Source organism: Candoia aspera, chromosome 8 (assembly GCF_035149785.1).
Source record: "Candoia aspera isolate rCanAsp1 chromosome 8, rCanAsp1.hap2, whole genome shotgun sequence".
NCBI classification, from domain to species: domain Eukaryota; kingdom Metazoa; phylum Chordata; class Lepidosauria; order Squamata; family Boidae; genus Candoia; species Candoia aspera.
In genome coordinates this window covers 63984113-63998511 of record NC_086160.1, presented here as the reverse complement: position 1 = coordinate 63998511, position 14399 = coordinate 63984113, and the positions used below count along the sequence as shown (strand labels likewise).

Here is a 14399-nt window from a genome sequence, read left to right as displayed (position 1 = left end):
CTACCTTGTTTTCCTCCAAAGAGAAGGCTGCTTGGAAAATGAAAATTTTGGTCATGGAATCTCCCCTGCCAACCTGTATGGCATGGATGAGATTATTTGGAGGGAACCTAGTCCAAAGGGCAAGCTATCTGGTTCTTACAACGTAATCTTAAAGAGTAGTCAGCTCAGTTCTTAAAAGTTGAGCTATTCTTAGTGACTTCATGGACACGTTCATGTAGATTTTCTTGGCAACAGTATAGAAGTGGCTTCCCAGTACCTTGTTTTTTCAGTTTCTCACTCTAGCCTACAAACTGATTTAGCTTCTGGTGGTCTCCCATCCAAGTAGTAACCAGGATGGGTTAGGTTTTTTAGATCAGCACAGGTGCTTCCCCCTGCCCCCACCTAGAGCATAGGAAAGTGTGCAATTCTTACATTCAGGAAGGCTGGATTTGATTTGACAGCAATCAGTTCTTGACTGTCATGAGCACCGTTGAGCTGAATGCATCAGCACAACGGCACACATAACAATACCACGGAAACAAGAGCAAGGGATTAAAAGATAAGCAAAGCGATGCACAATAACAGACACAGACCCCGAGGAGAAGGGAACGACCCCGGCCGGAAAATCCAGTCAAAAGAACGCAAAAGGGGAAGAAAGAGCGACAAAGACAGGGCGGATCACGAGGCACGCCTGGAGCTGTCAGCAGGAACGCAAAGGATATCGCCCAGCTGAAAGTAATCACCGGCCGGAGGAAGAAGACGATTACGAGAGAAGCCCGGGGCACCAGCAGGGGCCCCGCGACCCCTCACCTACCGGCAACGAAGCATACAGGACTTGGGGGGATGACACAACCCAAGGTGGGGGGGGCGCTGTCCGGCGTGGGCTATTTAAACCCCGTACCGGCGTGCTCCCTTCATTCTCAGCTTTTTCTAGCTATGCACTATGCTGAAATAAACCAGAACCTGATCTTCCCTAAATTAGTGTCTCTGTTTTACTCGGTAGTAGGCAGCGCATGACATTGACCTTATTGAATGTATTTTGTATGTTTTTGCATGTTGGATATCTAACATGGAAGGATCCCATAATCATGGATAGAACATTTTTAAAGATAGGTTATTAGTTATAAAATCATAATATTCCTTTCCCCTCCTTTCTTCCCATTTGCATATGAATGTCTTGGAGGATAGGGTTGTGGGGAAAGAATGATAATTAATGGCAGCTCAAAATGTTGATGATTAGAAAAAGTTTTGCTATCTAGCATAACAGGTGTAATTCAGAGCTGTTTAGCTCTGAAAAGAATGAAGAAATTCAGTATTGGGAATGTATTCCTTTCTATCCATTGGCAGTATTCCCATTCTTGGCTGCTCCCAGATGTGTGAAATCAGCACCAGAACTTCACAACCAGCATGGTTGTAGTTGAGAAATCCACCCAAGTGGGAGTTGCCAAGGTTGGGAAACATTAAGCTATAGTCAAAGCAGCTTCTTTCTATTTTAGAAAGTTAATATTTAAAGCCCAGCGTATATTATACAGAACCAAAAATATCCTCAGCTTTTGAGATTGCCTCATGACAATGGGTTAGCAGTTTTTTTCTACTTAAAGAGACATAAGTCCTCTCCTCCGATGTCAAAGGAACAAGAGGAGGGAAATTGTTAGGGAAGTCTATTGAAATCCATTTTTTAAATGTGTCTAGGTGGCCAGTAGTGGAGCAAATCTACAGAATGTCTTCATGCTTCTCTCCCTGGAACCCCTTCTGGCTCGAAGCCCATTCCTGGTCCTTCACGTTCGCAGGAGCAACTTGGTTGGTGATGCTCTGAGAGAACTGAGCATCCATTCAGATACTGACTTGAAAAAGCCTTTGAAGGTAAGTGCCTATCAGTGTGATCTAATTCTCATGGCAGCATCCAGCCTACACCTGGGCTGCTTGAATATGTTTTATTTCTGATTGCTGGTGAAATTCCACATGGTGGAATCCTCCTTCACCCATACAAAATAATTGTCTCCACAGAGAATGAAGAATTGTGAAGGAAAACCCTGTTTGGGAGGTAGCATTAAATTTTTAAAAAACAAATAAAATACAGTGACTTCCTCAGAAAGAAAGGTCACCTGCCATGGCTTTGGCACCCCATTTCTCAGTGAGAAATGTAATGAGGCCTATTAGTTATTCTCTTCTGCCTGTGAAAATTACTTTAAGGCATTGCCCTTGTTGAAATCAATTTGGCACATTCTGGCAGGTGATCTTTGATGGCGAGGAAGCTGTAGATGCTGGTGGTGTCACAAAGGAATTCTTCCTCCTCCTGCTGAAAGAGCTCTTGAATCCCGTCTACGGAATGTTCACCTGCTATTCAGATTCAAATCTGCTCTGGTTCTCAGATACTGTAAGTATGGCTCCTGTTTTCTTCTGGATAATTCACCCAAGAGCTTATTTAGGCTTGTGCAGACTTGAGGTTGTCCAGATTTGAGATTGCTGTATCCAGTACATCTGGAGTATTCCAGTGAAGAAAGGCTAGGCAAAACAGATGGTGGTCTTGGAAGTAGAGTTAGCAGCTTTTTAACATGAAATGTATGACTTTAGTCCTAGACTTTCTCCTAATGCTGCTTTCCCTTTTTCTATGTGCCTAAAGTGTTTTGTTGAGCACAACTGGTTTCACCTAATTGGCATCATATGTGGTCTGGCTATCTACAACTTCACCGTGGTGGACCTCCACTTTCCATTGGCTTTATATAAGAAACTTCTGAATGTGAAGCCCTGCCTAGATGACTTGAAGGAGTTGTCTCCCCTGGAAGGAAGGTAGATGTTATACAGGGATGTTTTCCTGGTCATTTTGTATAATCAGCATAAAATTACAGCCTCCTCTGTTGTCTGGGAAAAGAAAATTCTTGGAAAAAGTGTACTTTAGGCTGAAATTTAGTACGTTTACTTGAGGACCAAGCTTTATGTCCCCAAAAGTAACATCAGAAGCAAACCATGTGATCATATATGACCTTTGGAAAAGAGCATTGAATCTCTCATAACACTCATGTTTATGTGACAGCCAGGGTGGTGTAGTGGTAAAGGTACTGGACTAGGAGTGAGGAGACCCAGATTCTAGTCTGCCATGGAAGCTCACTGGTTGACTTTGGGCCGGTCACTCTCTCCCAGCCCAATCTACCTCACAAGGTATTGTGAGAAAAAACAAGAGGGAGCACTGTGTATGTTTCTTTGAGTTCCTCTACAAAAGACAGGAGATATCTCTATCTCTCTCACTGCATCTGAATAAGAGATTTCTCTTGATTTGCACCATGTTTTTGTATGTACTTTTAATACAGTCTATGGTAGATTGTGAAATTCATTTATACGATCTATTTGTGGTAAAAGTCTTGTATGATTCCAGTAATGAAGAAGGATGCATATTTGAAGCTATTAGTAAATAGTCCATTCCAAATCCTCCTGTGATATATTCTTTAAATGTCTTATATTTATCAGGGGGCAAACAAAGTTGTTTTTTTTTTCTTTTCTTAATGCTGTATGACATTTGGTGCCAGGATACTTTAACGGAAAGATCAAGAAAAGGATTGAATATTTTTCATCTAATTCTTTATCTTAAATGGAGTAGGTACGTAGGTAGGTAGGTAGGTAGGTAGGTAGATAGATAGATAGATGGATGGATGGATGGATGGATGGATGGATGGATATTCCCATTACTACCTTTTTCTTCCTGCTATTTTTATCCTTCTGTTCAGGAGCCTCCAAGAGCTTTTAGATTATCCTGGGGAGGATATTGAAGAAACATTCTGCCTCTACTTTACAGTAAGACCAACTCATATCTCCTTTTTGTGTTTATGAAAGCTTAAGGAATGCCAGACTTCAGACCAATATTAGTCATTGAAAGACTTTACATAACATATTTTGAATTCTTTAGAAATACAGTTATTACATCTCCTTGTTTGAGATTTTTTTTCAAATGAAGTTCCAAACTTCCTCCCACACCACATTGGTTGGAAATTGGAGCATTTCTACGTGCTGCCCTTACATTTCCAGGAGATGCATCAAGAGCCCATGACCTCTCTTAAGACTGAGGTCTGTGGGCATTTGGAGTACTTGGGCATTTAGGGGAATTTGTGGTGAGCATTTGAGGTATAGCAAAAAAGACATTGGGCAAAGAGGATATGCCACTGAAAACTTGCATCCTCCTTCCTAGTGTAGTTTTTTCTCAACCCCATACCTCCCAACACTCTACTTTTTGATCCTTTCAAGTGTAAGTTTGAAAATACATGGGGCTGATCTGTTCTCTATCAGGTTGGAGTGTAAAAAGCTTCTGATAGAGGGTTAGACTTCCAATTCTTTGATTTGGTGAGTTGGACAGTCATGTTCATGGGTACATCTTCTGAAAGCCTCAATTCTGCTTCCTCACAATGGACTGTTATACACAGAGAGAGAGAGAGAGAACCTGGACAACTTATTAATCTGAAAGTATCTCAGAATGCAAACTTTGTCTATCTCCACCTTTCCTAATCTGGCACTCTCTAGAAGTGTTGGGATCACAACCCTGAAAATTCAAGATTGAGTGAATAGCTGAGAATTCTGGGACTTCTAACACATCTAGAGAATCTCCAGGTTTCAGAAATCTGTCCTACCGATTTTTGAATGGAGTGCATACTTAGATATTGCAACAATTGTGTCACTTCCATGTCCTCCTAGTATGACATATTACAAACCATCATTCGCCATGAACCAAGACTATGTTAACATTTAGTCATCATGTTAGAAAGGCAAAATTTTTGTTTAAAACATGTCCTTTGTGCAAAATGGTAATACTGCCATTGTTGCTCATGAGATAAAAGAATAAAGCAGCTTTGCCATCATTTGTTTGGGTTGGAAATACAGATATGCAGAGAAAGTTATGGAGTAGCAGAGCAGAAAAATCTTGTTCCCGATGGAGACAAAATACCTGTGCAGACCAACAACAGGTAAGTGTGGGGTAAGGGTAGGGTTGAAGAAGGCTAAAAGATTGAAGCAATCTTTCTGAATGATTTTGGATCCTTCACCATGAGACCAACAGCTTCAGTTTAGAATTCTTAAAGCGTATCAAATTTGCCTAATCAGGTAGGAGGGCATGCATCTAAAAAACAAAACTAACAAAAAAGAGCATTGAGCAGGAGCCATGGGAGAACAGATTGTGAGGAATGCAGTAAGGAAGACTAGGTTCCATTCTTTGCCCCATCCTCTTTCATTATCTCAGATTTGGCTCAGTCCAAGGGGAAATTTTGTTGTTGTTTATTCGTTTAGTCGCTTCCGACTCTTCGTGACTTCATGGACCAGCCCACGCCAGAGCTTCCTGTCGGTCGTCAACATCCCCAGCTCCCCCAGGGACGAGTCCGTCACCTCTAGAATATCATCCATCCATCTTGCCCTTGGTCGGCCCCTCTTCCTTTTGCCTTCCACTCTCCCTAGCATCAGCATCTTCTCCAGGGTGTCCTGTCTTCTCATTATGTGGCCAAAGTATTTCAGTTTTGCCTTTAATATCATTCCCTCAAGTGAGCAGTCTGGCTTTATTTCCTGGAGGATGGACTGGTTTGATCTTCTTGCAGTCCAAGGCACTCTCAGAATTTTCCTCCAACACCACAGTTCAAAAGCATCGATCTTCCTTCGCTCAGCCTTCCTTATGGTCCAGCTCTCGCAGCCATATGTTACTACAGGGAACACCATTGCTTTAACTATGCGGGCCTTTGTTGTCAGTGTGATGTCTCTGCTCTTAACTATTTTATCGAGATTTGTCATTGCTCTTCTCCCAAGGATTAAGCGTCTTCTGATTTCCTGACTGCAGTCAGCATCTGCAGTAATCTTTGCACCTAGGAATACAAAGTCTTTCACTGCTTCTACATTTTCTCCCTCTATTTGCCAGTTATCAATCAAGCTGGTTGCCATAATCTTGGTTTTTTTGAGGTTTAGCTGCAAGCCAGCTTTTGCACTTTCTTCTTTCACCTTCATCATAAGGCTCCTCAGTTCCTCTTCACTTTCAGCCATCAAAGTGGTATCATCTGCATATCTGAGATTGTTAATGTTTCTTCCAGAGATTTTAACTCCAGCCTTGGATTCCTCAAGACCAGCTTGTCGCATGATGTGTTCTGCATACAAGTTGAATAGGTAGGGTGAGAGTATACAGCCCTGCCGTACTCCTTTCCCAATCTTAAACCAGTCCGTTGTTCCGTGGTCTGTTCTTACTGTTGCTACTTGGTCGTTATACAGATTCTTCAGGAGGCATACAAGATGACTTGGTATCCCCATACCACTAAGAACTTGCCACAATTTGTTATGGTCCACACAGTCAAAGGCTTTAGAATAGTCAATAAAACAGAAATAGATGTTTTTCTGAAACTCCCTGGCTTTTTCCATTATCCAGCGGATATTGGCAATTTGGTCTCTAGTTCCTCTGCCTTTTCTAAACCCAGCCTGTACATCTGGCAATTCTCGCTCCATGAACTGCTGAAGTCTACCTTGCACGATCTTGAGCATTACCTTACTGGCATGTGAAATGAGTGCCACTGTTCGATAGTTTGAACATTCTTTAGTGTTTCCCTTTTTTGGTATGGGGATATAAGTTGATTTTTTCCAATCTGATGGCCATTCTTGTGTTTTCCAAATTTGCTGGCATATAGCATGCATTACCTTGACAGCATCATCTTGCAAGATTTTGAACAGTTCAGCTGGGATGCCGTCTTCTCCTGCTGCCTTGTTATTAGCAATGCTTCTTAAGGCCCACTCAACCTCACTCTTCAGGATGTCTGGCTCTAGCTCACTGACCACATCGTCAAAGCTATCCCCGATATTGTTATCCTTCCTATACAGGTCTTCTGTATATTCTTGCCACCTTTTCTTGATCTCTTCTTCTTCTGTTAGGTCCTTGCCATCTTTGTTTTTGATCATACCCATTTTGGCCTGGAATTTACCTCCAATGTTTCTAATTTTCTGGAAGAGGTCTCTTGTCCTTCCTATTCTATTGTCTTCTTCCACTTCCGCGCATTGCTTGTTTAAAAATAATTCCTTATCTCTTCTGGCTAACCTCTGGAATTTTGCATTTAATTGGGCATATCTCCCCCTATCGCTGTTGCCTTTTGCTTTCCTTCTTTCTTGGGCTACTTCTAGTGTCTCAGCAGACAGCCATTTTGCCTTCTTGGTTTTCTCTTTCTTTGGGATGTATTTTGTTGCCGCCTCCTGAACAATGCTGCCAACTTCTGTCCAGAGTTCTTCCGGGACCCTATCTACTAAGTCCAGTCCCTTAAATCTATTCTTCACCTCCACTGCATATTCCTGAGGAATATTCGTGAGCTCATATCTAGCTGATCTGTGGGTCTTCCCTAATCTCTTTAGTCTGATCCTAAATTGTGCAAGAAGTAGTTCATGGTCTGAACTACAGTCAGCTCCAGGCCTAGTTTTTACCGACTGTACAGATGTCCGCCACCTTTGGCTGCAAAGGATGTAATCAATCTGATTTCGGTGTTGTCCATCTGGTGAAGTCCATGTGTAAAGCCGTCTCTTAGGTTGTTGGAAGAGAGTGTTTGTTATGCAGAGTGAATTGTCTTGGCAAAATTCTATCAGCCTATGTCCTGCTTCGTTTTGTTCTCCCAGGCCATACTTACCTGTAATTCGAGGTGTCATTTGACTGCCCACCTTAGCATTCCAGTCTCCTGTGATGAAAATAACATCTCTTTTAGGCGTGTTGTCCAGTAGGTGCTGCAGATCCTCATAGAACTGCTCTACTTCAGCTTCTTCAGCATTTGTGGTTGGGGCGTATATTTGGATCAGTGTGATGTTAGATGGCTTGCCCTGAATTCGAATTGAGATCATTCTGTCGTTTTTTGGGTTGTATCCAAGCACTGCTTTAGCCACTTGACTATTAATTATGAAGGCTACTCCATTTCTTCTGTGGTCCTCTTGTCCACAGTAGTAGATCTGGTGGTCATTTGATGTGAAGTGGCCCATTCCAGTCCATTTCAGTTCACTGACGCCCAGAATGTCTATCTTTAATCTTGACATCTCACCAATAACCACATCCAATTTGCCCTGGCTCATAGATCTTACATTCCAGGTTCCAATGGTGTGTTGATCCTTAGAACATCGGATTCGCCGTTCACCACCAGCACCGTCGGCCGCTAGCCGTCCTTTCGGCTTTGAGCTAGCTGCGTCATCACGTCTGGGGCTAGTTGAGCTCATCCTCTGTTCCTCCCCGGTAGCATTTTGACCATCTTCCGACCTGGGGGTCTCATCTTCCGATGGTATACCGACATATCTCTGGTTGTACTGATCCATTTAGTTTTCACGGCAAGAATACTGAGGTGGGTTGCCATTACCTTCCCCAGGGATCGCATTTAGTCTGACCTCTCTGTCATGACCTTCCCGTCTTGGGTGGCCCTTCACGGTTTAGCTCATGGCATCATTGAGGTGCTCAAGCTCCAGCACCATGACAAGGTAACGATCCTTTGCGGAGCCAAGGGGAAATAGACGCTAATAAATGGATTCAAGCTTCTGTTTATTCTAATGCACATTGTATTCTGCTGCGTTTTCAGTAGATTTCTATAGAGTGGCCTTCTTCAACTTTGTGCCCTCCATCTGTGTTAAACTGGGACTTCCAACAGATAGGGGGCTGTCAGATTGGGGAAACCTCATCTAATATCCTGCTTTTGTGCTAATCAGCCAGATTGAAAGAGTAGGTCATGTACTATGTGCACACAGAGGGAAAGGAAAGGGGACCAGCCACAATTTAAAGTGATAGAATTTGAGCAAGCTTGCATCCTTTTTAAAAGAAATCTTCTGCGTTATTTGTTTTGGATGACAAAAGGAAGGGATGAAGAATTAGGCTGCACCTTCATCACTATTCCCACCAGTCCCACATTGGTAGTCGTATTCTTGGCAACACTGCCCTTTTTGCAGTCTCCAGCAAGGAGATTCTTCAAGATTCTGTTGATGAGCTGTGTTTGGCTTTATGGATCACAAGTTGAGTGGGGGCCAAGATGTACAAAAGCCCCATTCCTTTATCACTGGAAGACTCTCCCTGCATCCACTAGCTGCTGAAACTTTTTGGTAGAGGGAATAAGTAAATGTCTTAAATAAAAACACTAATAAAAATGAAAATACAAAACTTCTTAAAATGTTTAAAAAATTGGTTTGATTGAAGAGATCCCAATATGAGAACAGTTTTTGCATGAACTTGTTATATATTTTCTAATATATAATTTTATTAAAGATTTTTTAAACTAAAGTAAGAAAAAGAAAAGAAAAAGAAATAAATCAAAGAGAAGCTAAAAGTGCAAGAAAGAAAGAAAAAGAAAAATAGAAAAGAAAAACAAGATACAAAGAAGTGGCCTCTGATCTTCTTTACAGCAGTTATAAGTACAATTATAAATTTACCTCTTACTCTGTGGGTACCACATTCTTTCTATAATCTATCCTGTCTCATCGTCAAAGCCATAAATCATAAGTTCATCTTTTTCTGTTTCACGCAAAAAGTCCATAAGGGGTTTCCAGTCAGCAATAAATGTAGATACTGTCTTTTCTCTGATCAAATAAGTCAATTTAGCCATCTCAGCAAGTTCCATCATCTTTACCACCCATTCCTCCGTTATGGGTAGTGCTAAATCTTTCCATCTTTGTGCATACAGTAATCTCACTGCAGTTACCATAATGAGCTTGTTATATTTTGACATTCATGGCTACTGCCCAAAGTTTCTTCACAGGCCTGTGCGCTGTCTTAGATGTCTTCATCTCTTCGTTGCCTAGATTGAATAGCTCTGATTTAAATCTTAATTGTTGCATCTGCATAGTGGTATAAATAAAGAAGGGTGATGTTTCTTCCAATCCTCCAGGCAGGAATTTGTGGACGCCTATGTGAATTACATCTTCAACCTTTCAGTGCATGAGTGGTACACTGCTTTCTCAAGTGGCTTCCTGAAGGTGTGTGGTGGGAAGGTTCTTGAACTCTTCCAGCCTACCGAGCTGAGGGCCATGATTGTGGGAAGTAGCAACTACAACTGGGAGGAACTGGAGGAGGTCAGTGGGACTTTTTTTTTTCCACTTTTGGGAATCTAGAGATTATTGTTTGCAGCCATGATCTGTAGGAAAATATTCAGGACAGGGAAATTCTCTTCTGAAAATCTGCTAATTTAATCTGACCATGATTGTGATAAAACATCTTAAGATAAAGTATCTTAACACCTCCATTCCTCATTTTGACACAGCACTCATAGTTTCTTTTTAAGTATGAATACTGTGACAAAATGACAAATAGAGATGCTCTTAAGATGTCTTATCATTATTTCTTTTTAATCAAGTATGAGGTTTCTGGTACATTTTAACCTGAAACCTAGTTTTGACTTGTTCCATTGGCAACCCCTCTTTACAGCAGAATGTTGTGGATTTCAGTTTGATATAGATGTTCATGTGGAGCATATTGAACCATTCGGAGTACCAAAATCCTGGTTCCTAAGGCAGTCCAAGTGTTTTTGTGTAAGCCCAGAAGGGAAGAATCAGGTTGGGCTTCAATTTTATTTATTTTTACTATTCTATTTTCTATGTCATGTCACAGTCAAATTCTAAAACTATTGCGTAGTCTTCCATCATTCTGTAAATGGATCGGGGATCTTTCAGAGCCGTAGCTTCTCCTGACACACCTGAGATCTTGCAATTTCAAATTATTATTAAAATTAACCTCTTGTTCTTAAACAATAAGTTGTCATTTGTAACTATTTTACAGAGTGCAGTTTACAAGGGAGACTATTCAGCAACACACCCAACTGTACAAATGTTCTGGGAGACATTTCATGAATTCCCTTTGGAAAAGAAGAAGAAATTTCTTTGTAAGTATTTACATAGAACCGTAACTATTTTTCTTAACTGTGACTCAATACAGACTGGTGGTTCTCTCAGTTGAGGCTTTCTATAACACAGAAAACGGATTTCTGCCATATGATGGGCAATTGTTAATAGCCTAACTGTGAAGGACATAGAGGGGAAGTTCTTATATAAATCTAATCTCCTGTTCCCTCCATGTAGAAAACTAGCAATGGGAAACTTTTGAGACTGCTGGTTTTCTTCTTGCTTGAAAGGGTGTTTTTTTTTTTAAATTCTGGAATATTTTAAAAGAGCAGATTCTCAGACTAACAGGAATGGCATAATTTTTGAAAGGCCTTGTCATGAGATTTTGTTGGTTGGGAAGATCAGTCTATGGAAGAGAAGGATTCATAGGAATGGCAAAAAGATAAAGCTGGCCCAAACATTATCACTATAAATCAGAGGATGCCAGCATTGTCTGGATCTTTTTGGCAATGGCTAAGGCCTTTTGGGAATTCAGGAAGAGATTGCAAGCCACCAAAGGCTAGGCGGTAATTGTGGACAGACATGCTTTGCACAGTACATTTAAATAGGAAGTAGAGAGCCAGTTTGGTCTAGTGGTTAAGGCACTGGGCTGGAAACCAGGAGACCATGAGTTCTAGTCCTGACTTAGGCACAAAGCCAGCTGGGTGACCTTGGCCAGCCACTTTCTCTCAGCCCTAGGAAGGAGGCAATGGCAAACCACTGCTGAAAAACCTTGCCAAGAAAAGTGCAGGGACTTGTCCAGGCAGTCTCTGAGAATTGGACACGATTGAACAAATGTAAAAAAAAAAATGTAATGAGGCAATGGGAAAACTCTAGGTAAAAATAATGAACAGGCATAGGGGCAACCTGTGACACGAGTGAATCAAGGAGCACTCTGCCTCCTTTATAGGCCAAAAGCCTAGGCTAATTAGCAAGATCAAGAAGATCAGTGTCTCAATTCTCCACTCAGAAGATCATCATTATTGCAGGAAGGGCTGCTCATTGCCTTGGGAGCAGAAAGAGGACTTTGAACAGGGGCCGTGGGGACAGTGCTGGTTTTCTACAGGTTGGAGCAGTGGTGTTTTGGTGATGACTTTCTGATACGCTTTCGCTGCATGTGTCTCTTCTATCCTCCACCAGTGTTCCTGACTGGCAGTGACCGCATCCCCATCTACGGTATGTCTAGTTTACGCATCATCATTCAGTCCACCTCCAGTGGTGAGCAGTACCTGCCGGTGGCCCACACCTGCTACAACCTCCTTGATCTGCCCAAGTACAGGAGCAAAGAAACCCTGAGCACACGACTTACTCAAGCCATCGACCACTACGAGGGCTTCAGCTTGGCCTGAGGGCAAGCCACCCCCAACAGAGACAATTCTGAATTGAAAGAAAATCTTGTCTTGTTCTTCCTTCTGTAAGGAAAGGGGACAAGTTGCTCAGGGAAGCCTGGGAGGGGGAAGGGAGGTGCATAGGAAAAAGGACGCTGACAAAGGTCTATCAATGTTTGTTGAAACTTATTTTATGCTTATTGGATAAACCTCTCTTGGTTTAAAACAGCCTCTCTCTGCTTCTCCGAAGCCTGTTGAACTACCTTTATATTTCTGAGGTATCTCCATCTTTTTCAAAAATAGACTCTGCCAACTGTGAATTCCTTTCCATTTCCTTCCCCATCAGCCCAGAACTGCCCTCTTTGCTCATAGGTCTGGTTTCTCAGCTCTAGGGATAATTTCGATAATTATCTATTCCAAGGTTGGTTTTGGAAGAGTGGTGAGGGAAGGAAATGAAAAGCTTACAAGTTTTTCCCTTTTGTCTAATTTTCCCCATTTTGTTTTGTCTGCGGAAAATGACCAACGGGATAAGCCTTCTTAGCCTTCTCTTTGCCCAGAAGAGCTTCTCCTCAGGCAAGTTGGGAGTTGGAAGGCAGCAGAGGTCATGCAGAATTGGATTACAGGGCCAAAATACTTACTTTGTGTTAATGGTTCAAAGAAGAATTTGTGTTTCAATGCGGTATTTTTCATTTTCTTTTCCCTCCAGGGACGGGAAGTTCACAGCACAACCCATGTTTTCTTCCCACCCCACTGTGCGCAGATGTGTTTCTTGCAGACTGCTACTGAACGTCCCTTCGCCATACTGCCTGTCTTATCAATGGATGATGCATTATTTTTTGGAACAGGCCCTGTCTGCCCCCGCTAAGATCCAAGGCCAAAGTACTGTGGGGTGAATGGAAGAAAACTGATTAGCAGCTTCCTTTTCTCCCCCAAATCAGCTTCCCCCATTTATTATAAAAGCCACAGTGAATATTCCTCCCTCCCCCCGATAATTGCATCATATTGTGGTCCAAGTCTAGTTAAAATTGGTAATGACTGAGTCTCATGGAAAATAATGGAATTAGTACATTTGGGACTGATGGGGGTACAGGGTAATTGCAATCCTGATCCAGCTCAGCCATGAAGAGGTGTTTTTTTTTTTTTTTCAGTCAGCCAAGCAAGGTGGACTTTGGTCGTAATTTAATTTTGGTTGGCATGGAGCCACAGTACGTGTGTACCTTTTAATTCAACCATGTTTTGCACTTCCCTGATGAAAAGCTTTAAAGGCATTAGGGAGTTACTTTGCTGTTTGGGTAGCCAATCAGCGTCTTTCTACTGCAACTTTAAAAGAACTTTATCAAATGCTTATTTTGTATGTGCGTGTACATAGCTCAATATTATGCAATAAATGGAATGTTTCCTTCAGACTTTCCACTAGTTTCACGATGCTTCAGGGAGAAAATAAATTCTCAATGCTGCTAAAGAGTGTTAAAAAAAATAGAACTAACAATGATGGGTTCAGGTGTTTTTCTACCAGCAGTGATAAGTGCCAGGAGCGATGAAGGTAGGATCTGTGGGGGAAAGGTTTTAACACCCTCTCCTTTTACTTTCAGATTTTTTGTTTGTTTTTTAAAAAAAAACCTGAGGCAATGGATTAGGGACACAACCCTCAGGCTTTCTATACGCAAGTTACTGGTAAGGACACTGTTTTGCAGACCAAGTGTCAGACTTGAAGAAAAGCCAAAACTCAGCCCAGATTCTACAATTCCAGCACATACTTGGAGCTAACTATCCATACCTAATAGCCGCTACTAAGTTTATGCTTTCTGCCCTCTCTACCAGTATAATGGACTGCTGGAAAGAGTAACTGAGGTGGTTGAACTGGTCCCAGATTGAAATAATTAGGCTAGTCTTCCTCCATCTGCTGGCTGGGAATGGTGGTTCCTCCTCCTCCTCTTTTTGTGGAAATAGGTAAATACCCATTTTGGCAGAAAGGGACATCACACGGTTTCTAGTCTCTTTCCAAGGCTGATTTCAGCTTGACTAATCCCTGAGTGACATGCAAGTGGCCAACATTATTAAGACAAGTTCCAATGTGGGCTGACCTCTCTTCCCCTGTTGAGTACCAGTGCTGGGAAGCACAGAATAATCCCAACAAACACTCTTACATTTTCTCCTAATACTTCAAAGCTTTCATTTCTGGCAGGATTTACTTTTGGAAACACAATGGGCATTTGTTGGACTGTTGCAACTAAGCTTCGCTGGGATGTGAAAGACCCATAC

General features: G+C 41.8%; 1 protein-coding gene across 2 annotated transcripts in view; it reads left to right on the top strand.

Moving 5' to 3' along the window:
- HERC3 (HECT and RLD domain containing E3 ubiquitin protein ligase 3) overlaps window positions 1-13541 on the top strand; it is a 51539-nt gene extending 37998 nt beyond the window's left edge. For both annotated transcript variants that reach the window (XM_063310373.1, XM_063310372.1), the window contains exons 18-25: window positions 1672-1842; window positions 2213-2356; window positions 2603-2769; window positions 3702-3768; window positions 4846-4928; window positions 9822-10005; window positions 10709-10811; window positions 11950-13541. In XM_063310373.1, the coding sequence (XP_063166443.1) occupies window positions 1672-1842; window positions 2213-2356; window positions 2603-2769; window positions 3702-3768; window positions 4846-4928; window positions 9822-10005; window positions 10709-10811; window positions 11950-12158 (1128 nt within the window). In that variant the 3' untranslated portion in view covers window positions 12159-13541. The remainder of the gene's footprint in view (window positions 1-1671; window positions 1843-2212; window positions 2357-2602; window positions 2770-3701; window positions 3769-4845; window positions 4929-9821; window positions 10006-10708; window positions 10812-11949) is intronic.
- The last annotated feature ends 858 nt before the right edge of the window (window positions 13542-14399 follow it).